The sequence below is a fragment of the Lissotriton helveticus genome, chromosome 4_1 (assembly GCF_964261635.1).
Source record: "Lissotriton helveticus chromosome 4_1, aLisHel1.1, whole genome shotgun sequence".
NCBI lineage: Eukaryota > Metazoa > Chordata > Amphibia > Caudata > Salamandridae > Lissotriton > Lissotriton helveticus.
Window position 1 is genome coordinate 580030250 of NC_136063.1, and position 25799 is coordinate 580056048.

General features: G+C 45.3%; 1 protein-coding gene across 7 annotated transcripts in view; it reads right to left on the bottom strand.

Annotated features, from left to right (window-relative positions):
* The window catches only part of CSPP1 (centrosome and spindle pole associated protein 1), a 1229219-nt gene that overhangs the window by 427537 nt on the left and 775883 nt on the right, over positions 1–25799 (bottom strand). For all 7 annotated transcript variants that reach the window (XM_078687197.1, XM_078687198.1, XM_078687199.1 and 4 more), the window contains one exon: positions 4161–4273. In XM_078687197.1, the coding sequence (XP_078543323.1) occupies positions 4161–4273 (113 nt within the window). The remainder of the gene's footprint in view (positions 1–4160; positions 4274–25799) is intronic.

Below are 25799 nucleotides of genomic sequence, written 5' to 3' on the forward strand. Positions count from 1 at the left end.
TGATTCCTTAAGGGCAAATTGCACTTTTTCTGTGCTTCTTACGTTGCATTTAAGGAATAGCAATCTGCGATTCCTTAAATGCAATCGCAAAATAGGGGATCACAAATTTTGCGATTCATTATTTTGCAAGGCAGTTTTTCTTTCAGACAGAACACTGAGCCAAATGCACAAGTTACTTACCTTCGGTAACAATATATCTGTAAGAAACAATAGTTAATGTTAGATTCCTTACCTTAGAATATCCCCAGGCCTCAGACTGGATCCGGAAAGTTTTCGTCAGCAGTACCCCTGCGCGTCAGTAGGCGTCGTCTGCGGCTCCGCAGCCGTCATAGGCGTCGTGATCGCCGGGATGACATCGCCAGAGTACTTAGATGCCACCCTCGGGCGCTAGCATCAGTTCTGTACATAGCTTTCCAAGCCAGAAATGCAGAGCCATGCAAGAAACCGACACTGGTGCCATGAAACTAGGGCCCTCAAAGGAAGATACCTTAACCCTAGATATCGGTTCGCAGAACGGGGAGGATGGGGGGTGAGGCGGGCGGTAAAGAATCTAACACCAACTACTGTTTCTTACAGATATATCGTTACCGAAGGGAAGTAACTTGTGCATCTGAAAGAAACAGGTTAGTGTTTGATTCCTTACCTTAGAATAGATACCCCAGCAATAAAAAAGCCCGGTGGTGGGTCTGCGAACCAAGATCACACAAGGAAGTCCTGGAGAACGGAACGGCCAAAGAAGCCATCTCTCCGGACTTGGCTGTCCAGGCAGTAGTGCTTAGCGAACGTGTGCAGCGAAGCCCACGTAGCTGCCTGACAGATGTCCTGACCCAGGGCAGTAGTAGCCGCCGTGGCCAGAGTGGAATGGGTGATCAGCCCCATAGGAGGCTCCTTTTTCGCCAAGGAATAACAGACCTTGATGCACAAAACGGCCCACCGAGAGATGGTCCGCTTGTGCACCGCCCATCCCTTCTTAGCGCCCATGTAACCAACAAAGAGCTGGTTGTCCACCCGGAACTGGCGTGTGCGGTCTAGATAAAAAGAGAGTGCACGTTTTGGGTCCAGACAGTGGAGCCTCTCTTCCTCTTTCGAGGGATGCGGAGGCGGAAAGAAGGTGGGCAAGGTGATGGACTGCCCGATGTGAAAGGCCTCTTTCCTAACCACCTTGGGCAGGAAAGAAGGACGAGTCCTCAGAACAACTTTGTCCAGATGGACAGAGAGGAAAAGAGGCTGAGAAGACAGAGCCTGGAGCTCACTCACTCTTCTGGCAGAAGTGATGTCAACCAGGAAAGCAGTTTTAAGCATCAGAAGACGAAGAGGATAATTATGAAGTGGCTAAAAGGGAGCACACATCAGATAAGTAGGTACCAAGTTCAAGTCCCACTGAGGCATCACGAAAAGAACAGGAGTGAATATGTGTGTGATGCCTTTCAAGAATCTATTTACAACAGGGGACTTGAAAAGAGAAGGCTGATCAGGAGGCCTTAAGAAGGCTGAAATAGCCAAGAGATAGCCTTTGATAGTGCCCAGAGCAGAGCCCTGCTGGGCAAGAGAAAGAAGGAAGAGGAGAACCTCTGAAAGAGGGGCAGAAAGTGGATCCACAGCCTTAGCTGTGCAGCATGCCACAAATCTGTTCCACCTGCAGGTGTATACCGTTTTTGTGGAGGTATGCCTGGCTGCCAGAATCAAATCACAGACTTCAGGAGGCAAGTCAAATGGCCTCAAATGTCGCCGCTCAATCTCCACGCAAGAAGGTGGGACTGGACAGGTTTGGGTGGAGGACCGTCCCCTGTTGCTGCGACAGAAGGTCCTCCTGAAGAGGCAAACGGATCGGGGGATCGACTGACATACTGAGTAGCTCAGGATACCAGTATCTTCGTGCCCAGTCCGGAGCCACAAGGATGACTTGGGCCCGGTCGCGTCGGATCTTCTTCAGCACTCTGGGCAGAAGTGGTATAGGCGGAAAGGCGTACAATAGACCGCAGCTCCACTCGCGATGAGAAGCGTCGCCGAGCGAGCGCCACCTTGAAAATTCCACCACGCAGAACTGATGACATTGAACGTTCTCTTCGGTGGCGAATAGATCTAACCATGGCTCACCCCACTGTTGAAAGAGACCTTGCGCCAGATCCGAGTTCAGACGCCATTCATGATCCATCATGCACCGGCAGCTGAGTTCGTCCGCCCTGGCGTTCAGGGAACCTGCCAGTTGTTGAACTACCAGGGCGCAGAACCTCCTGACAAAGGGTCCACAACCCCACCCCACCCTGTTTGTTGCAGTACAACATGGCGATGGTGTTGTCCGTGAACACCTGCACTTCATTTCCCGGACAGAGGGAAGGAATGCCTTCAGTGCAAGTCGGATCGCCCGCAGCTCCAGAAGGTTGATATGGAGCCGGGACTCCGCCGGAGACCAGAGGCCTCTGATCTCCGCCTCTCCCATGTGGCCCCCCATCCCAGGAAGGACACATCCATCACCACTGTGTGCACTGGTTACAGTAGGGAGAGGGATCTGCCACTGACCCTATCGCGGTCCGTGAGCCACCACTGCAACTGTCTTGCAGTGCCCTCCGAAATCAGGACGTGGTCGGACAGGTTGCCCTGATGCTGTGCCCACTGGAACTTCAGGTCCCACTGCAGAGCCCGCATCCGCCACCAGGCGTGATGTACCAACAGGATGAAGGAGGCCAACAGCCCCAGGAGCCTCAGCGTCAGCCTGACCGAAACTCGGGATAAAGGCTGAAAGATCGGAATCAGAGCCTGAATATCCCGAACCCACTGTTCGGGAGGATAGACCCGAAACTTCGCCGAGTCCAGAACCTCTCTGATAAAGAGGAGCTTCTGAGAGGGGTACAGGTGTGACTTCGGCACATTGATGGAGAACCCCAGGGAGTGCAGGAGATCAGCCGTAGTCTGGAGGTGACTCAACTCGAAAAAGATAGCCAAAATAGGCCAAAAAGTGAGTAAAAAAGTGATTAGGGTACTAGCTCTTCCCGGATCTGCGCTTGCTGACGCTGAAAAAAGAAGAACTGACGTCAGCGCGCGAGGGCGGTGTCTAAGTACTACGGCGACGTCATCCCGTCTATTACGACGCCGAGCCGCAGACGACGCCTACCGACGCGCGGGGTACTGCTGACGAAAACTTTCCGGATCCAGTCTGACGCCTGGGGATATTCTAAGGTAAAGAATCTTATCACTAACCGGTTTCTTTCAGATTGCCATCGCAAACGCTGAAATTCTGCGAATTTCAGCATTTGCGATTGCAATTTGGAATGGTACATATGGCCCTAAGTAATAAATAAAGATGCCTTTAAATGTTATGTTTATCTTGTCCCATTTGCTGCACTTTAAATACAGAGGTCAAATGTCAAGCAATGTCTTTAACAAATTGCTGCTTATTTTATTAACATGAAAATTGGTGTTAACAAACTCCTCTTACTTTGCAGTCAGCAAAAAAAAAAAAAAGGTACATTATGAGACAGTCTTTTTGCCCGGATACAGGTAGTGTGAAAGGAACGGCTGTAGGATGCAATTTCGTTGTAAAACACAACAAAATGTAAACACCTGTAAATGAACTGTACTAAATTAGCAGTTAGGAAAGCAAAAATGAAGCACTTTTTTTTGTAATTCTGTAGTGTGATTAAACAATGATTGTAATAAGATCAAAACAAATCAAGACACTTGGTGATGCACAAATGATAAATATATATGATTATCATTTGTGTGCAATATACTTTTTTCAGTAAAACTGTATGTCTGTCGAAATGTAATGGACATTTCAATGGAAAATGTGCAGTGTATAAATGACAGGGACTACCACACAATGCTTTAGTTGCATTAAAACAATTCGCCCGTCTCATGTTCATTAAAGCTAGATGGGTCGCAAAAGTTAGTTGTTCTAAAAAGTAGGTTGTGGTTCTAAAAAGTTTGTGAAACAATGATCTATGCAGTCAATTAGATTTAAATTTGGATTCGTCATTCAGGTCTTAAACAAATATGTGAATCTACCGTTATGATATTGCATATGTTTTCATGTGGATTTGAATATTTAGCTAGCAGAACCTTTTTAAAATCATTTTTAACACATTTTGTTTACAATTATATTTTTTATTTACAAAGAGTAACTGGAACAATTTATTTTAATTCCGGAAGGTGGATTCTACCTGTAGACGGAGAAAATCTTTGTAGGACTCTTGCTGATGAAGCTGTTGTTCGGTTGCAGGCTCAGCAAAGACGTTGCCTCGTGCATAAGGAGAGTTGTTGGCAAACGCGAACCCTAGAATTATAGTTAGAGTTAATGCAGAACACAGCTGAAAGTATATAACTAAATATCCGTAAGAAAAGCCAGACTAAACACTGATGCATTACTGAAGTCAACTGTCCAACAACTTCACCTCCAACATTCAAAATCGTCTTGAAAGAGCACCAAATTATTCTAATGTACTAAATGAAAAAGTTACTTACCTTTGGTAACGCTCTTTTGATGAATACTGTTTAGAACTACCGAATCCTCACCTTGTGAATATTCCCCAGGCCATAGCCTGGATCTGGACAAGTCAATAGCGTAACTCCTGCATGCCGATAGGTGGCCTCATGCAGCTCCACATAGATGACGTTCTGCTTCGGAAGTGACGAATGCAGACGCATATAGGCACCACCCATAAGCGCTGACATTAGTGTCTTTAATAGGCTTGTCTTTGCACTCAGGTGCAGAGCCCATCAACAGATTGGTATGACCAGTGTACAGATCTCTAAACTGTGACCATTTTAGATGGAGAGAGTCCATACCACACAATAGGGAGGTGGGGTTTGTGGGAGGCAGTGAGGAATCTGCTGGTGTTGAGTCTTTGGAACGCCTCAGATAAAGTCCCGAAGGAAAGATTAGACGAAATGGCCATGCAGACAGACCCGACAGTCAAGGCAATAGTGCTTCATGAATATGTGCACTGGTGCCCACATAGCAGCCTGACAGATAGCCATGACAGGCACTCCGTGTGCTAACGCAATAGTAACAGCCTTGGCTCAATTGTAATAGACTACAGTGCCTCCGGAAGCTGCTTTTTGGTCACTACATAACAGATTTTAATGCAGGACTGTCAACCCAGACTAACTCCTGGCTAAAATACTTGCTACCCGCCTACTACGCTTCATCACTAAACTGGTACACCCTGACCAGTCTGGCTTTATGCCAGCTAGAAATACCGCTCTTAACTTGCGGGAGATTACACAGGGTGTTAGACCGGGCTAATACCATACAGGATGACGCGGTGGTGGTATCGCTTGACGCAGCCATGGCTTTCGACACGATCGAATGGCCCTATATGTTCGCAGTATTGAGGAAACTGGGGTTCAGTCCGGGCTTCTTGAGATAGGTGCACCTCCTAATGTGGAACGGCTGGCCCAAATAGTGGTCAACAACCGAACATCCTCAACATTCACACTTGGACGGGGTACCAGGCAGGGCTGCCCCCTCTCCCCATTGCGCTTCACCCTCGCGTTAGAGCCCTTGGCAATGTGAATACGGAAAGACCCGGTTATTAGAGGGCTCATATGGGCTGAAGAAAGGAAGGACTGTATTTCATTGTATGCAGACGATATCCTACTATATATGGCATTGCCGGCAGCCTCCCTGAACAGAGTGCTACATATTTTTATAGTCCTTGGTAATCTCCTCCCCCTGTTGCAAAGACTCCAGAGTGATGTCTTGCACTGAAAGTCACTTCCACTGTCCTTGTTAGGGAGTGTAGCCCTATTTACGATGATGTCCCTTCCGCGTTTCCTATATGCCTTGCAGAACATGCCACACCCAGTGGGAGCAGAATACTTTAAATCTATTGATAGTGCCCTAAGAGAACTCTTATGGGAGGGGAAACCATCACGAATATCGATTCAAAAGCTGACAAGAGGTTGGTACAATGGGGGAATAGCCCTCCTGGACATAAGATATTACTGGGCGGCACAACTCACTTCCATAAATCAATGTATGTGTAGGCCACAGGGAGATCCAGGATTTAATATGGCTAGATGGCTATTCCCAGGAGGAGGCTTTATCAGTGCGCTCTATGGACCCCATGTCCAGTTGGGACCAACTGGACATGGGGTCCAGGTGTGGCAGACTGCCACGACCAATTTGGGCTGGAAGGATAGGATTACACTGGCCACCACTTCACCACTTTGGGATGCTGAATTGCTACGATACACTAAAGGCTTCGACTGGTGAGACTTAATAGGCATCTCCACGGTTGGTGACATAAGAAGGACGGGGGGGGGGACAGTTTCCTTCACCCAACTGCAGGAGAAATACGACCTGGTCGACACAGAAAAATTCAGGTACCTACATATTAGACATGCACTGCAAGCAGTAATACCAAAGGGGAGACGCCACCAGAGTCCACTCCGCTAGAGGATAGGATACTAGATGTGAATCTCCCTGAGAAGGCAATTTCGTTGATATGCAAAAAGCTTGTCAACAAAATGCCTGATCCCCTACTGCGAATCAGAACTAAATGGGATCATAATGTAGCGGGATTGGATGATGAGGAATAGCTTGAAGCCATCGCTTTTCCTTGGGAAACAGCCATTTCCTCCAGGCTCAGGCTCGTACAGCTCAAGATACTCAAAATGCCTGATCCCCTACTCAGACTCAGAACTAAATGGGATCATAATGTAGCGGGATTGGATGATGAGGAATAGATTGAAGCCATCGCTTCTCCTAGGGAAACAGCCATTTCCTCCAGGCTCAGGCTTGTACAGCTCAAGATACACTACAGAATATATCTCGCAGGGCCGACGCTGGTGAAGATGGGCTTTAGGACTGACATAGTCTGCACAAGGAGATATGCCCAAGAGGGCACTTTCGTACACATGCTCTAGGAATGTTAGGCTATCCAAGGGTATTGGGCTGGAGTGGCGAAAAGCATAGAGGAAGTAATGGACGTTATATTTGGGGTCCAACTGACTTAAAATACCAAGGAGAGAATATGGGTGACACTGGGAATGATAATTGCCAAAAGTAATATCGCAAGGCTGTGGGGGGCGCAAGAACCGCTGACATTGAGAATATGGGAAAATTATATGGACCATTGTATGTTCACTGAGAAGACAGCGTATGAATCTAGAGGTTGCCCTAATAAATGGACACACATTTGGAACAAATGGAATGGTTATACTGGAGAGATCTGTGAGCCACCATTGTCTAGACGAAGGCAGGAGTTGGGGTAGAAAAGTCCCACTTTGATTGACTGTGTAATGTTTCTACTTTGATATTTACTTATGTCTTTAAGTGGAGCTGAAGCAGCGGACAAATCATTGGCAAACACGTTTGTACACTGTTTTACCTGTGTGATCTTGTCTTTAATAAAAAGAAAAGTTAAAAAAAAAACCTGACTAACTTCTTTCTGCACTGCCTTGCCCTTCTTTTCCCCTGGGAACCAATAAAGAACTAATCATCCGACCGATGGCCTTTGGTGCAATCAATGTGAAAGCGTAAACCTCTTTTGGGATCTGTAGACTTTCCTCCTCTTTTGGCAATGGGGCAGGGTAAAAAATGTTATGAAAGTGATGAACTGCCCAAAGTGAAAAGTAGTCACAACTTTAGAGAAGAGAAAAAAAAAAAGAGGACGCCTTAGTCCTCAGCTACACTTTGACGGTTGTGCCAAGAGAGTTCACTCACTTGGTGAGCTGAACTCCTCATAACAACAAGTAATTTGAAAAAGGAAGGCAAGTCCGGTAAACGTAAAAAGACCGAACGGAGAGGTTACTTTCGGTAGCGCTTTATCTGGTAGAGACAGTATCTAGTCATAGATTCCTTACCTTTGAATTTCCCAGGCATCAGAATGGACTTGGAAGATTTTTCATCAAGCAATACCCCTGCGCTCAAGTAGGTGAGGCTGGTCGGCTCCCCGTGACATCATCGGCATCATCCATGCCAGAAGTGACATACGCTTCATCTATATAGGTGCCACCTCGGCACACTGACCTCAGTTACTTTTCAGGACTTTTCACAACCATGCCAGAAACACAGAGCCAAGAAGAGGACCGACATTGGTGTGTTTAAGAAGTGTTTAAGAAACTAGGGACCTGAAAGGGAACAACCTTGACCCTAGAAAGTATCCCACAGTACGGGGAGGATGGGTGAGTCGGTAAGGAATCTGCTGCTAGCTACTGTCTCTATCAGATAAGGCGATACCGAAGGTAAGCAACTTGTCCATCTGATCGAGACATCTAGCCGCAGATTCCTTACCTTTGAATAGATACCCAAACAATACCACCCCTGGATGGCTGCAGACATGTTTCAGACTAGAAAGTCCTCAGGAACGAACAGGGAAAATGACCGTCCCTGCGGACCGGACTGTCCAGGCAGTAATGCTTGGTAAAAGTGTGAAGGGATGCCCATGTTATGCCAGAAAGAGGACAGGCCCGAAACAGCACTGTGTCCAGAACAGCTCTGATGAAAGGGAGCGTCAGAGAGGGAGTCAGGTGTGACTTCAGCACATTGATAGTGAGCCCAGGCAAATGCAGGAGGTTCGCCGTAGTCTGGAGGTGGGATGACAGCCTGTGGTGAGCACGTCTTCAACAGCCAGTCATCAAGATAGGAGAAGACTGGCCCCCCTGATTACCACAGATGAGCTGTAATGACCGCCATCACCTTGGTGAAAACCCGTGGGGCGCTGGTAAGGCAGAGAGGATGCATCATGAACTGGGTGGTAGTGGTACACTTTGAATCACAGATAATGCCTGTGGGCAGCCAGGACAGGGATGTGAAAATATGCATCCTGCAAGTCCATCCAGTCTCCTGTGTCCAGGACAGACAAGTCCTGAGCCAAAGTAAGCATCTTGAATTTTTCATTTTTTAAAAAGTAGTTGAGGGGTCGTAGGTCTAGGATAGGATAGGATGAAGGCAGTTGCCCTTCTTTGGGACCAGAAGGTAGTGGGAACAGCGTACATCTGGCGCCTGAACGCTCTCTATGGCTCCCAGTTTCTGGTTGGTCCCAAGCATGTTGCAACCAAACCATCTATGGGTATGCCCATGATGAGTCTTAATTGATTTGCACCTCTTAGCAGCTGCAAGAAACAGGATTGACAACTGGAGACCTTAGTGTCTGAGAAGGACCTCACTATGCCAGAGGAAATAATAAACACCCAGCAAGTAGTAGAAACTAAGATGCCCCATGCTAGCTTTATAGGCAAGTGCTACGCAAACAAATGATGCACGGAATGCTGAATAAATCATACATACACCCCCAGTCAAGAGATCTGGGTTAAATCAATCGTTCTTTTGCTCACCATGCCACCCCAGTTTAGACCCAGCCATTTGCAAATCAGTCTTGACCATGTGCCTCATGGGAACAGTCCAGCACGAACTGCCAAGCCAGTTCCTCCCTGGACCAGAAACAAGCATCCTGGGACCGGCTTCTGGGCATTACCCTTCATCAGCCAGACAAGCTTGAATCCAGTGGCACAGTGAGCAAGGGACCCACTTCTGGGCATATACTTGCCCATCCCATAGGCAAGACAATAGATATCCTGTCATGGACTAACAAGCATGCTAACAAGAACCTGGCATAAGGAGAGCTTTAATGTTGAAGGGTACACCTCTATCATTACACGAGCCACCTCTTCGAAAAGCAAAAGTGCAAAGGGAGGATTAGCTGTACTAATTTCTACTGTAGGCCCATTAACTCTAAAGAAATCCTAGACCAGATCACCTTATTGTCAAATTTTACACCTACAGACTGATGAGAAGCTAAGCATTGTATCAATTACCTTCTATGACAACATATTTGGTAATACAGAAAGAGTAACTGTCGACCTTCACCATGATGAGATACAGGTACCACTCCCTGGGTTTTGAGTAGCGACGGAGGGTCCTCTTTAGGTCTTTTCATGAGATTTGAGCTCTTAGTCTTAGTGGGATGTGCCTCATGGCCTAAGTCCTTTGTTACTAAAGGAGTCAGTACAGTTGTGGGTCTATTTTGAGTGACTATAGAATTGGTTTGAGGATGGTCTGCCTTCTTATGCGAGTCCAAAGGGTCTTTGGCAGTCTGCTCAAGTTAAGTCACTCTGTCCTTTATTTCTCTCATCCCCAGTAATAATTTCCTTTCAATATTCTCAAGCTTTACATGGACCCTTTTTAACATCACCTCCACACCCTTGTGGAAGATACAAGCCTTGCTCTATATCGGGTCCACGTAGGATGTGGCCCTTTCCCCTGGTACCTGTTGGTTTGGTGTTTTTTTCTGGCCTAGGACCCGGACTCATCTAGGCTGTCTATTTTTTGGGTGGTGGGAAATTAGCTTGTTACTGAACGAGAGCTCCGATATCTCAAGGGGTGTGGTTGCGACACCAGATAATTGTATTGAGTTAGATATGTTTTTTACAGTTTGGGCAGTATCCTGTTGATTAAGGGACCCTGGAGTGGGTTGAAGGGTCTCATCGGTAGCTTCCACAATGACACTGTGTAAGGCATTTTTTGTAGCAGCAAATCTTTCCTCTGCACTGACAATTTCATCATTTATTAGGCCCATGGCGTCGGTGACAATTAGTAATGGCATTCGTAGCTTTTGCAGTCTTGGCACATTTTTCCGCATGACCTTGGGGTAGTTTGTTTGCCCATGTTAAAACATCCTTATATGGTAAAACTTCCTTATATGGCAACCCCAAACATAACTACCTTTCAATGTTGACGGAGGGTACTTTGATCCACGGGCCAAGAGGGGGAGCCCGGCTGGGCCTCGTACAGCAGCAGACGGCTAGGCCAGCTCATTGCCCAGATACATGCCCAGGGAGCATACCGTGCTGCAGGAAGCTGCCAGAACCTTTGAAGAGTGTCTGCCTCCTTCTGTGAGCTAAGTACACTATGGTACGAACTCCCACCCCAGCCCAAGCTGGTGAAGTCAATGCGGTAGAGTGTGGGCAAAGGAAACTACTTTGGTGTACTTCTGCTCTGCGGGAATCTGCAAGCACCTTTGTAGCACCGGCCCCCTCCTGTGCACTAGATACGCTGGGGGACAAAGTTCCGCCCCAGCCGAAGCTGTCGCAGTCAATGCGGTATAGTGCGCTCTTTGGGAACCGATTTGGTGTACTCCCTTCGATTGGTGGAGCCCGGCACTATCAAGGCTCGCAGCCTCACCTGGAACAAGGTGATGGTGCCTGATGATTTGCCTATTAACTGGAGGATCAGTGCAAGGCTTTGCCAAAGCCACTAGGAGGGTATGAGTAAGGGCCTCAATAAAGGGGAGGAGAGATTCAGAAGCAGTATAGCCCAGTTGTAGGACCTCATTCAATATATAATTTTTTTCACCTTCAGCCGTTCTACGCATAACCATAGCGCAGGAAGCAGAATCTTCAGTGGATGAGCCTGGTAGGTAGAAAAGGGCGGTCTCCAGGGAGGTATACTGCACCCTAGCCTCCTGCAAGTCTTCATACCAATTGACCTCACTATAGGGCAGATAACTCATCACTCTGGTCAGTCGTTATCGGAGTGATTCCAAAAATGGGAGTGCAAAGAATGTTGATGAGTGCGGAAATCGGTGCCTCGATCGGATTTGGACATGAAATCAGACTAAGTCAGACCAGCATCGTTTTGGTGTTTGAGAGGTCAATCAGGGCCACCTTTTCAGGGAGTAAGGCCGGCATAGGAGTTGACATACACAGGCCTGACATGGGTATAGGTGCCGGGAGTGGAGTCAGAATGGGAGCCGAGGGCAGGATGGCTCAGAGGGTCCAGCTGGCACCTAGGGGGACCCACCGGCGGGAGTCCAAGTGAAAGGCCTCTTGGATCAGCAGAGCTTGAAGGCATGCCAGAGGGAGTCAGAAGAGATCTGAAGAGCTGGAGCATAGTTGTGTAGAACTCTTTGATCTTGCACAGTGTGGTTGTAAGGACCAGAAAATGGGTTTTGCAAGAGCCAGCTGATGAATCAACTCTGAGGTCCGCTGACTTTGAGAGCAGGAGCGAAATGGTTCATGCTGCCCATGGGCCTGTTTGCCGTTGTGAAGAGTAAAAAAAAAATCTTGATTTAGGAGCCAGTGAGCCAAATCAAGGGTTCAGGACCTGAGAGGCACCACTTGAGGGTCAGGAACTGGCTGCAGCTGGGTCCAGGCGCTGATTGGAAAACCTTTCATGTCCCTGAGGCTCTGCTCAGGATGCTGGCAGCCTAGCCCTTTGAGTCACTCTGGGGTCCTGGGTTCAAGATATAGGTACAGGTCTGGTCCTTCTTCCCCATGCAAGAGGGCAGAAGGTCAGCGCAGCAGAGCCTTAAGAGCAGCAGTCCAGCAGAGTGGCAGTCCTTTTTCTTGGCAGAGTATCCATAGGTCCAGAAGTGTACTGAAGAATGCACAGACGCCCTTCCTTTCCTGCCCTGGCTCAAGACTAAAGTGGTTATTGCAGCCCTTTGTGTGGAGACAGGACACAGCCTATTCAAGTGTAAATGGGGCAGTGTCCAACTGCTCCCCACCATCCTCACATTGATGGCCCATCCTGTCACACCTAAACGTCCCATTGTGTGCAGTTATCTAGGACAAATACACAAAGCCAAACTGTCATCCATACCCAGTCATGTGACCCAGAGGCAGGCTGCAGGCACCAAATAGCTAAAGCAAGAAAATGCAACTTTCGAAAAGTATATAGAAGCCACAGCGGTTGCAGGAGAAAATGTACATATGTATTGTAAATATTACACTGCGATCAAATCAGTGCCCACATGAAAATTCAAAGCAAGTGAAAATATCATAAGATATTAATTTGCCAAAGAAATATCACAATATTTATTCTGCTTGCAAAAGCACAAAGACCACCCTACAATTTATTCCTGGTCTACATCATCTATATGGAAACCATCGACTACTTGCGTTCTTTTAAGCCTTGAAAAAGTTACGAAGTGATGAAATATGGCTTGGCTGTTCTTCCACAACAAATATCAAGTTGTTGAGCATATGTATGACAAGAATATCATTTGGATCATACTCTTTGGACTGTGTATTGCTCTTATATGACCACGTTTGAGTGCTCTGGTTTATTTAGGATTGTTTGTTTTGACAGACTGGATCTCTTCGGTCTGGCAGTGGATACTTTTGGTAGTAAAGTTCCAAAACATTAGAGCGCCACCTATTCATTCTATATATCATTATCATCAACAATTTACCCAAAATATAGGTCTTCTACGATGTAAGATATTTAAAACCTCTACTACCCACTACATTTCTTTGTCATGTAAATATATGTGTTAAAACATGAAGAACTGACCGAGGTACATGACAAATTTCGCTTGTGCACTCCGCAAACAACCTCGAGTTGGCGCAGAAATAGCATAAACGCTAGACTGGCATTTTAAGGTGCACGGATCCCCATGAAGAGGGAAGAAAGACTTTCCACTCGAACGGTCAACAGGAAGTTGAATTCGTTAATTGTACTGATTTGCTCACAATTTAAAAAATGTGTAACTTTTAAATAACAGTTAAATAAGTGATCAAAAAGGAGAAAAGAGAACTCTAATTAAGCGCAAATCTGGTCAAGGTTCTTACCTCTTACCGCACATGTGCAGAACTGAAACACTAATCTCCGTCAGCCTCCATTACTCAGAAAGTAATGCAAATAGACAAGAATAAGGAAAAGTGCTACTTTTACACTGCAAATGCCACTTGCACACAGACTGTATGAAATCATGGCCAAATGCCCAGACCTCTCCTGTGTGTAGGATCAATGTCCCACAATCAAATCCCAGATGGGCACAACAGCCCTAAATCAAAACCAAGATCACAAACAATTGCACAGACCGTAGTCATGCATGCAATTGAAAGTGGGGACTTAAGTAAGGATAACAGTATCGATAGGTAGCGAATGCCACTTTCACATAGCCCGCATACAATTGCAGCCAACTGCACAGACCTCTATTGTGTATAAAATGGCTAAAACAATATCCCCAAAAAATCAATGCATGAGCGACACAATAGACACACATTCCGGAAGGAAACTCTTAGATGAGAATGAACCACAACATCAACCAAAATGAGAAGTGAGATGGCAATATCTGAAGAACCAGAAGGTAATAAAAATGCTGTGGTTGTAATAGTTGGTAAATGAATAGCGCCTACAGGAAGCAAGGAAAGTAAGACATTCCAGATAAGACAAGACATCACATCCTCTCAAGTAGAGGTAGAGAAGATGCGACGAAGACATTGGCACTGGTCAAATTACACCTCGAGGTAAAGGTGAAACCCTAAACATTGCATTAGATGGATCTTCGCCGAGTCATATCCCAACAAAGAACTCGAGAGAGCCTTGGCAAAAAACCTTGCTGCCAATGCAGAGTAAAATGTGAACAGTAAGTGCTAAACATCATAAAAAGTCTTAGGCCCAGGCTAAAATCCTGCTGAGGCCACACATCCTGCCCCCCTTTTCAATACTTCCTATATGGAAAGAAAGCTACATGGCGGGAGGTGTAGGAGAAGATAACATGCCTTTAAACACAGTACTGTAACCCATATAAGGGATATTAAGCATACAGAGGAAAAACTTAAAATGCCCACAAGACATATCGAAGATAGTCCCTGTAGAACAGGTACTTGGGTAGAAACTAGTGTACATAACGTTAATATATAAGATACATCCCAGATCACTGGAAACTTAACCTGTCACTGACAGAATAAAAAGAATAAAAGTACCTGCAGCAAGCAGGAATACCTCATCGGGTATCAACCTGGAAAGGGAAGTCAAAAACGAAAAGCCAATGGGCATCACCCAGTAAAAGGCACAAATGCAAACGGGAGCTCCCTAAACAAACTATTGCAAGAGAACTGAGAAAACAGTAGGCAGAGTTAAGACTCTGCACCACCTTGACTATCTCTAAATCTCTGCAAAGCAGAGTCAGCTTGCGTGTGGAATAGACAAGCGCCATCAAAAGGCATATCAATCAGAGTGGCCTGCACCGCCTCTGAAAACCCAGGGGTGTGCAACCAGGCACAATGACAGAGTGATACTGAAGAGACCACAGCCCGACCTATAGAATGGGTGGTGTCCATACCACATCGAATAATCAGTTTAGCTGCCTGTTGCCTGTCCCATACTAACACTACAAGAATGTTCAGTGTCTCTTCTGGAATTAATCTCATAATGCATGGGAGAAGCATCCAAGGATACAAGTAGTATTGATAGACCGCAGTGCACAGCTTGTGAAGGCGAAAATACGCTTACAACAGGAATCTACTTTTTTGGCCTTTCTATCTCAGGGGACAGCAGGGAATGTATCAATATTTTGGGCAACTAAGGCAGCCTGAACCAAAAAGCTATTATGAGTCAGATGTCTAAGGAGACACGTTGGATCTCCAGAGGCCGGCCGGAGTCTGTGAGAAACAGATCAATCCACCAGGGTCCCCATTTCGAGCTTACCAAAGGCCCCAAGAGAATATCAAAGAAAGCCTCACTATGAGGAAGCGCCGGCTCTACTCCTGATTAGCCCTGATACAGGACCCCAAGTAACAGATCCGTCGTCAGTTTCACTGAGGGAAGCGTGACCATCAGAATGGCAGAAACTAATCTGAGCATATACGCCAGAGTGACAGGAGGCCTGAGGCTGGGAAAAAAGTGCCAAACCACTGGCTTCTCCTAAGTCAATCAACCATTTAGACTCTATCGGAGGATCAATCGTGCCAGAAATGGGCTAGACAAACCCAGAACCCATCCATTACCCCCTTCGTCATGTTCCTCAGCAGGAATGACTTCTGAAATAGGCGGCTCTACTGACGCTGCATCCGGCGCTGACTAGGCGACTTCTCTATGTCGGAGTGGAAAGAAGGTCGAGGCGTGCCGTCATTGAAGTCAGCAGGCCGAAGCTCTGTGCTGTTGCCGGAGTACCAGACCCCGATGCCGAAGGTGGTAACCCCGAAGCACTGTGCACCGGCATCGAAACTGATTTAGGATCCAGCTACTGGACTGACGCAGAGGGTGAACCCACCAGCGTGGACACAGTCACGTGCACCTCCTTGGGGTCTCAAGGAGCTCTAGGGTGAGGTGGAGAACCAAAGAAACCATGGAGAGAGTTGTAATATTCTATCATTTGGGTCAAAATCCCCCCGGCCCTTCAGGTAGGATGGAAGGCACCTGGTAGACTCATGCAACTGCACCAGGTACACTCATGCAACAAGTCTTCAGCCGAAAATCGGGAGCAGGCCTTCTGCTGCTAAGTTAGTAGATGCCGTGATTTCGAATCACTGCTTATCTTACCTTTGAACATCGATGTAGAGTGACGCCCAATGGAACAGCTCGAGGATCTGACCCAGTGGCCGGTTTTTGGAGCGTGAAGGAGACAGGTCGATGGGATGTCTTGGAAGACTGCGACAACCGCGAAGCTAGAAGCTTCATCAGACATTCCTTCAGCGCCTTCAGTCGAAGCCGCTGACATGAGTTGCACTCTTGGAGTAATTGTGCTCATCACCTAAGCCTCACATACAAATAGAGTAAGGGTTTTGTGGCAAGCATTTTTCGTTCACAGGACCCACAAGGCTTGAACCAAAAGGAAATATGAAAGGCACACTGTTTCGTTCGACAAAATCGTTGAGGTAGGCCGAAAAACAGCCTTAAGGAACTGCTGATCGGATCCACAGTGTAAGCACGGAAAAGAAGAAACTTACGTCAGCGGAGAGGGCTCATATGGAGTCCGTCGATGTCACATTCGGAGGACTACCTCGTTACTGAGTTGTCCATGCCTTCTACCGACGTGCAGAGGTACTGCTGTACAAAAATTTCTGGATCCAGTCTGGCGCCTGGGGAGAATTCTAAGATAAGGAATCTACGGCTAGATGTCACTATCAGGTCAAGTTCAGCAGTCCCAACTGCAGATCGCATGTAGCTACTTCCAAAACCTGGATGGCATCTGCCAGGTTGCCTTGGTGCTGCAGGCACTAGGACTTCAGGTTCCACTGCAAAGCCCACATATGCCACCTGGGACAGTCAACACACAAGAAGCAGAAGGCTAACAGGCCAAGAAGCCTCAGAGCTAATTTCCAGGATTGAGACTAAAACACTGTGAACATTACACATGTGGGGTACTTTGTCCATAAACAACCTACCAACATCCAGTGGCCTGGTCAATATTTGTGACAAAGTATGGTGAAAACAAGAACATCGCTGTCATGATTAGGGTCTCATTATTGGATAAGTGACTAGATCTGTCACAGTGAAATCCATCAAGTCAAGAGAAGATGTTTAAAGGGCTTGGATGAAATCAGACTATCAGCCACAATCGGCTTTAAAATCTCAGCCACCTCTTCACACATACGGAGAACTGTCTTCATCACCAATTTCCACAATTAATATTGGCAGGTGAATAATTTACTGACAGCATAAGAAACTTCAATTCCAAAACACCAACAGCAAAAACAATCCACTTGACTCATTATTAAGTGGTCATCTTAGAAATATAATAGGGCTCACACTCTGGAAGACGTAATCATCAAGGACTATGCCTCTGATTGATTAAGAGCTACACATTATTCAAATGCCTATATAAAATTAATGTTTTATGTATGCATAAGTATTTGTAGAGCAGAAATCTAGCCTAAATGTTATGGACTTGCTGCAATAGAAGGAAGTCTTTGAACAGCACTGTGTCCAAGACAGATCCTATAAAAGAAAGTTTCAGCAAAAGAGTGAGGTGTGACTTTGGCTCTTTGATTATAAACCCCAAAGATGTCAGAAGGTTCCCCTTTGACTGGAGGCAATCTTTAATGGACTGTAGCAAACCCACCATTAAGAGCCAGTCATTGAGGTAGATGAAAAACTGGTATCCACGACCTAAGAAGATGAGTAGCGACCATCACGTTCACGAACACCTGAGGGACACTGGTGAAACTGAAAGGGAGCTCAGGAAATTGAAAATGCTCCTGGCCTACCGCCTGCGTCCCTGAGGAAGAAGATATACAAATATGCATCCTGCAGGGCCATTGCCACCATCTACTCATCTGGATCCAGGGGAGACAGAACGTGGAATTTTTCCTTCTGTGGTAAGGTATTCAGAGTATGGAGATCTAAGATGGGCAGAAGCCCTCCATCCTTCTTCGGCATGAGGAAATACCAGGAATGTCACCCTGTTCACATTTCCATTTCTGAAACCCTCTTCATGAATTTTTGGAGACTAAAGCTTGTATCTCCTGCATTAGAATAGACAGGTGTTCCTTCGAGAGCTGGTCTGGTGTGAGAGGGAGGTGCAAGGGGCAGAAAGAAACAGCAGAGCATAATTATGCTGAACGACCTAAAGGACCAATCTGTCAGAAGTGAATGATCGTCACCCTGGCAGAAAGTACTGGATCTGCCTCCAACAGGAGCGGACTGTGCCACTAAAGACAAGCTAAAGCAGATCTGAGGCTGTCACTGAAGTAGGGGGACAGGGAGAAATGATGCCGGCAATGAACCAATTCGCTGTCTACAGTTCCAATTCCTCTGCCATAAAAGGACTGGGAGACTGCAAAGGAGGCTGGGGAGACTGGCATTACCTATATGTCAATCCTCTGGAATAGCCCTGGAACTTGAACTGGTGAGGAAACTATCTTGCAGAGGTCGAAAGAGACGAAGAGCATGCTGTGGCCATACTCTCAAAGCATTCTAGGGCCAAATCAGCTTTGCTGCTGAAAAGACATGAGCCATCAAAAGGCATATCCACAAGGGAAGGCTGCACATCCCCAGAGAAACCTGCATATCGCATCCACTCATGGCAATAGAGCACCGCGCTGATGCCTACCACCCGTCCCAGACAATCAGTGGTAGAAAGGCAAATCCTGACTCCGTTCCATTATTCCGGACCATCCTGAATAGTGAGAGATGAAGACCCTAAGTTACTCCTGCACCGTCGACAAGATCTCGATAGCCTTGTCCCACAGGGTTTGCGTATATTGGAACATTAGCAAAAGGCACTGACTGACTTCAGTGTTAGCCGATTCAGAGAGTTCATTAATTGAGATCATTAATTTGCAAAATGCCTCAATCCTCTTCGACTCAATGTTTGGGGGAGAGGGGTTTGGAGTTGTAGGGAATTAATTGGGATTTATATTTTTGACTGAAGTCTGAACCATCAGAAGCGGGTCAATGGTGTCTGGCCCGTCTATTCAACGGCAGGCAAGAAAAGGATTTGGACCAAGTGCTCATTAAGGTATCAGTAAGGGCTTCATTGAACAGAAGCAAGGGCTGATGTAAGGATGACCTATTTGCAAAATCCCAGTGAGGACATTTGTCTTGACTTCAACTTAGAGCAGTTGTAGGTGTAGGACCTCAAAGGATGGTCTAATTACCACAGTCAAGGGAGTACTCTAATCTGTTGGGTTTCCCAGAGGCAAAGCCAACCTTGTATCAGATTAAGTATCAAGCCCACTGATTTCCTGCAAGTTTATGTTAGGCTGTCATTACCATCTTCACCATTAAGGGTGAGGTGTAAATCATCCCTGTCCCAACCATCTCAGAGTGGTGTCAAGCTCTGGTCAGTCAAAAGACAGTTAGGCTCTGAGGGTGCCTCTGCGGTAGTGGTAGCATGGGATCAGACAAAGGCTGTATGAAGACTAAGTGTGTTATAGCAGATTTAGAGACAAACCTCGGTCGAGGTAGAGGTGGTGTCAATCGGGGCCCTCCGGCGTTAGCAACATTGGCTCCTGAGTTGATGAAGGAATGATCGATGCGGGACTCAGAGTAGAGGTGGAAGTTGACATTGGAGTTAGTACTGAACCCAAGACAGGTCCAAGGAGTTCAGAGGGGGCAGAGGACAGATAGGCTGCTGATAGTACAACTAGGAGGCCCTGCATATCCTTGGAGCCCCAAGGCGCACCTGAGGGAACCATAGGGCTGCCAAAGAAACACAGCCATTCAGGCCTACACGGAGCCACAAAGCACAGGAGCACTTCAGCTTCATCTTTCATCTTTACAATAAGCCTTGAGAAAGCCCTGGCCTGCTGTTCTTTGCTTTTGCACGTCTTCAAATAAAGAAGAGAAGACTACTATAACCGAGTACTCAACTTCCTGTATCTTACTACGCCTAATACGAACCTTTGGGATTCATTTCCCCTGCAAATGTATATGCTTAAGAGAGCACAAACCAATCACACATGGGAATCCTTACCTTACAACAGGTGGCCTCTGGGTAAAACCACAGTTTTGGTAAGTGCCACAGCCCAAATTTGTTCCTTGGGAATTGTGTGTGAATCCTGGTAACACCCATCATATGCAAAGGCTATGTAACACTTTAAAAGCAGTTCGAGCAAGTGCAAGCCTCTAGTGCCCTCTCCTGGCGCTCCTCTAATTCAGGTTAACAGCAGGACAGCAGCGCTAAGATTGGTTAAGGCAGTTGGCTGGGGTCTGCACTGAACACCAGACTGCAGCAGCAAGAGAAGGAAGTGTTGAATGTAAGTGGATTTTAATTATATTATTTTTACCCACTGCCCGCCTCACCACGCTCTATGAAAGCCTTCCGCTACTGCGCAGCATGACCGCACAGTAGGGGTCCTAAAGACGAGCTTTTTTGCGCCCTGAGCGCACCCAGTTCCAGGAACCCTGGCCCCCACAACCATCCAACACAATACCACAGCTGCAGCCGGAGCCAACGGACACTGCCACTATTCCTCCACGATCCTGCGCGACCTCAACAACACACAGGCTTCTGAAGCCCATCTTCCAGCACCATGGTAAGACCTTTCTCCTGCAACCATTGCGATTTCACCTGCAACACCTCAGAAGCCAACACCACCACCTCCAAACAACCGAGGCAAGGCCCCACCACCACCACCACCACCACCCCACAACAACTGTTCGCCATGCTCCTCAATGTAAGATCCCTTGGAAAAAACTACAGAAATCTGGGCCCTCTTCAATAGCAGTACACCCAACTTTCTATTCCTGACTTAAACATGGCTAAACCCAGTGTCCAAACCAGCCATCCCACCTGCCTACAAAATCATACACCAGGACCACCCTCATCCAGGCAGAGTTATCTACAAAAACATGACTGACTGCACCACCTTCACAGCCTCAGACACTAACCTCATGGAACAGCCCCACTTCAAAATAAGAACAGACTACAATGCCACCTTTAAGGGGAACCCTTGCCCCTCTCCCCAGACCCCAAGCTGAATTCTGCAACCCTATCCAAGACATCATCACTCCCCACTCCATCAGGTCAACCAGCTTCATCCTCTTTGGGGACCTTAATTTCCACCTGGAAGACACCACAGTTCCAAACTCCAAATCCCTTATCAACAGCCTCTGGAACTTCTGACTCACCCAGCTCCTCCAAGGACAAACACACACAGAACGCCACACCTTTGACCCTATTTTCTTCTCCAACAGAAGGATCACCACCACCACTACCTGCTTACATTGTCTGACCACTACATCATACATTTCAAGATACCCGCCCACCAAGCCACCTGCATATGAAAAGCTCAAAGCACCATCAAGACACTGGGACAAAATATCCAACGAAAACTAGACCAAGACCCTACAGGAATGCCCACTTAACCACACCTGGAACCTCGATGTGGACACCAAGCTCTTCAATAAATGGCTCACCTACTGGATATCTCAGTGCTGTAGAACACGTGGAAACATAATCAGAGAAGACAACCACAGCCCGACAAGCTTATACAGATTTATCAGAAAGCCAGGACTTATTTAGGTTTCTGAACCACAAAACGTTACAGGGAGATCCTTTCTGTGGGCCCTCTATCATAGACAACTATTCATCAGCCCTAAAGTTTGCATAAGAACTGGTAGGAGGAGTTTTCCGAAGCCAAGTGTACTGCTGTAGCAGAGCTGGAAGAGGCAGGTGAAACAAAGCTAATTCCATGGAAAGTCACCAACAAGCAGAAGGTGACCCCAAGTATGAATTAAATTCAGATTTTTCCAGATTATTGTTAGTCTACACAGTGCTGGAAGAGTCCACTGTACCTTATCAAAAATGAGCTGCTCCCAATGAAAAGAGACATTAAGTAATTCTCTTCACATAAAACGGAAGAGGGGATGATCTTCTTGGAAGCAAGGCATAATGAGACTGCACCTAATTGTTTTGTGTATTCTTATTTGACCAAAGCATAACGTTAGTCCTCCCCACTTAACCTATGTTGGGGACTTTCTTAGACAATCCTACTGTAGCTTCAAATAGTTGGTTTGAGCAAAAGTTCTGGCTCATAGAGAATATTTATTTTCTTCTCTTGTGCATCACCTCTGTCAACAGCTTCCTTCAGTTCATTTTAGATGCGCATGTGAGGGGAGTGTGGGTGGGGATGGAGATCTTGGGGTCGAGGGCTGCAACACGGAGATGCATGAATGCTCTGCTAATATAGCCCTTTCAAAAGCCAAAGAGCCACTTGTGACAGCCTGTCAAATCCCAGGTTCAGCATACAATTAAAGTCACCTGCAAAAAAGCTCATTGTCGCTAGTGCCTAGGGTCAAAGTGGCTAGGGATGTGAAAATTCAAGTTTATAATTGTTTGGGTCATAAACATTCAATTATACAGTCTTTCAGCTGGGGGCTCTGCTTAATTGATACCTTGATTTGAATACTTGACTCAGGATCCATGAGGCAGTAAAAACATTTGCTTTTTCAAAGCAGCTTCAGCAGGCTGCTTAAGCGACCATAGCAAAAAGCCCGAACAGCTTTTAGTATTTCAAATGCCTGTTGTGTTAGTGCATATCAAGCATAGGGGGTGTTGGAAGCACTGAGTCATACTCTCGAGCTGTAGAAAAGGTGTGGGCATATCAGACAAACCATACTAAGTGCCTGTCTGCACAGACACCTTGAACATTACACATGTGGGGTACTTTGTCCATAAACAACCTACTGGCCTGGTCAATATTTGTGACAAAGTATGGTGAAAACAAGAACATCGCTGTCATGATTAGGGTCTCATTATTGGATAAGTGACTAGATCTGTCACAGTGAAATCCATCAAGTCAAGAGAAGATGTTTAAAGGGCTTGGATGAAACCAGACTATCAGCCACAATTTGCTTTAAAATCTCAGCCACCTCTTCACACATACGGAGAACTGTCTTCATCACCAATTTCCACAATTAATATTGGCAGGTGAATAATTTACTGACAGCATAAGAAACTTCAATTCCAATACACCAAAAGCAAAAACAATCCACTTGACTCATTATTAAGTGGTCATCTTAGAAACATAATAGGGCTCACACTCTGGAAGACGTAATCATCAAGGACTATGCCTCTGGTTGATTAAGAGCTACACATTATTCAAATGCCTATATAAAATTAATGTTGTATGTATGCATAAGTATTTGTAGAGCTGAAATCTAGCCAGAGAGCAACAGAGCACTGCACAAGGACGGTAGCTCTGGGTTTTGACAGTTGTTCTTTCAATCCAATGCTGTTTTTATCTCTAGCTTGCATTGGACTGATATTATTGTTGCATTTATGTTTATACTTAGTAAACCTTTCAGAATGTATTCCCATCCACAGGCAAAACAAATCTGTGCAGAACAGGTTTTGACTGGGGTTGTGTTTAACCTGTATCCATTGTTCTACAGCAGAAATTTTCAAATTGCTATAGCTCAGATTGAGGACATCTTCACAGGAGTACAGTATAGTTAGTTAAAATTAGATTTTGTGTAAAAGCCTAATGAATTATACCTTTACTGCACCTTAATTCTGCTTGGTAAGGAGAGATTATTTCCCCTTCTTTAGCCAACTGTCAATAAGCAGGAGCTTCTCAAACAGTTTAACTGAGGAAACGAGGAGTGAGATGAAAATGTTGCTGTCCTAATTCAACTTTAGAGTAATTCTCCACAAAAAACATAAGTCCCGAAGAGTACTGCCCACAAGCAAGAACACCTGTGCACTTTTACAAATAAAAATATACACTTTCTCTAGAAAAGCCAATTGTTTTCCTTTTTAAACTAGAATACTTTTGACAGCCTATTAAAGGCAATATTGGCATTTTTGTGTACATTTCTTTAATAAAGTACCCAATTCAAAGTTTAAAAGGTTACTAAATAATGAATAGTGACAAGAAAAACTCTTTCACAAAGTTTTTTAAAAGAAGGGTGAGAGAAAAGCAGTCTAAAAATGCTGGAAAATGTCACTGCTCCTTTAAGGGATCATTTTGCCCTGCCAGTGACTGTTCCTTTTTAATGGAGACTCTGGATCCTGATGACTATGTATTTATCCCTTTAATTATTCCACAGGGAAGAGGGAGTGTTTCATATGATTTCAATGGAGATTCCCCTGAAGGAGAACTAGAATTACAGATGAGGAAATGTTCCTCTCCTTTAGGAGAGCTCCCTTGAGTATTATGAGCACTGAATAGAAAAGTAAGTGCGAACATTAGGCCTGAATTCAACTAACCATGTGTACAGATGTGATTCTCATAAGAAATCAGCCTTTATGGGAATATGCTGCAAGGAGGTTCTAAGAATAGGTTGAAAGGAGGAACCATCAGTTTAAATTTAAAAAAAAAAACAATAAGCTCCCAAAGAAAAGAAGGTCCATGAGACTTCAGAACTGTAAAGTTGTGTGAAAAATGAGGACCCCCTGATTGGTGAGTCATCAAGTCACCCAGATGTGGCAATTTGTTCTTAGCTAAGGAAAGAATACTAGATATAATTAATGTAATCTCTCTTTCAGTAGTGAGGTAGATTAACAAATTCAAGATATGTCTTTTTATATCAAAGACGTGGCATCAGTCATTGGTCTCATTCAGCATTAAACTGCAGTTTGAGGTATTCTTTCCTTCACTAAAAGAAAATTACCAAATCCAAGTCACGCAACTTTACAGTCCTGAAGATGGTCTCAGGATATATAACGGAGACCGAAATGTTGACACTTGACCTAACTTTCTAACGGAGACCGACACGTTGACATTTGACCCAACTTTCCTTTTAGTGATTGTTAAATTCAATTTTCACGTCTAGTTTATGCGATAGACTCATTTGTTATGACTTGGGAAGTAGGTTTTCATGCATTGATGACTAGTAAGCCAACACAGATAATAATTGCAATGGCTATTATCAATATATGTGGAAATGTTCTTATGAACCCCTAATTTTATGCTTATTTTTTATATAAATTTGTTAGAGTTTGTTGAAATTTATTTTCCATATAAAATGAATTATACAACGTGCAACTGATTTACAATGCCATGTTTAGACATCATGTATACTTGATATATTGGTTGAAACTTTTTCATATAAAATAAATCCCTTGTTGGCATCATTTCCAATTAAACTTTCAATTCCCAAGAGCACAAGGAAGGAATGGGTTGCCCATACATGTATAGCAATCTATATAGCTCTGTGTCGTCACTTCCGAAGGTGGGACAAGCTTGTCACAGAGTCTGATGTCGTTATCGGTTTTCATTACTTCTTGAGATGTTAAGAAATGGTTAAAAATCCTCTACAGGAACTCGCTTAAGGTATCTCTGAATGCTTTGCAAAAAGAGTCTGGAAAGCCATCTGATCCTAGGGGCTTTATTATTGGGTAGAGTTCTGTTGCCTCAGTTAGTGTGACTGGATCTTCAAACTGATCCAATAACTTTTGGTCTATATGTGAGCACCTTATAGCTTCTAAGTAATCATCTTGTTTGCTTTCTTATATTGTTGTTGCACAATCTAAGGTAGAAGCTAAAAAAAAAAATCTCTGTAGCTATATCTGCACTAGGGTTCAATATTTTCCCATCTCCATCCTGTAAGAGACTAACCACACTGCAGTTTTGTAAATCCTCATTTTATATGCTAAAGTCTTTTTCATTCCATTTTATAGTACAGCTGTTCGTTTAGAGCATCTTTCTAGCTGTTTCCCCTAGCAGGGGCTGCT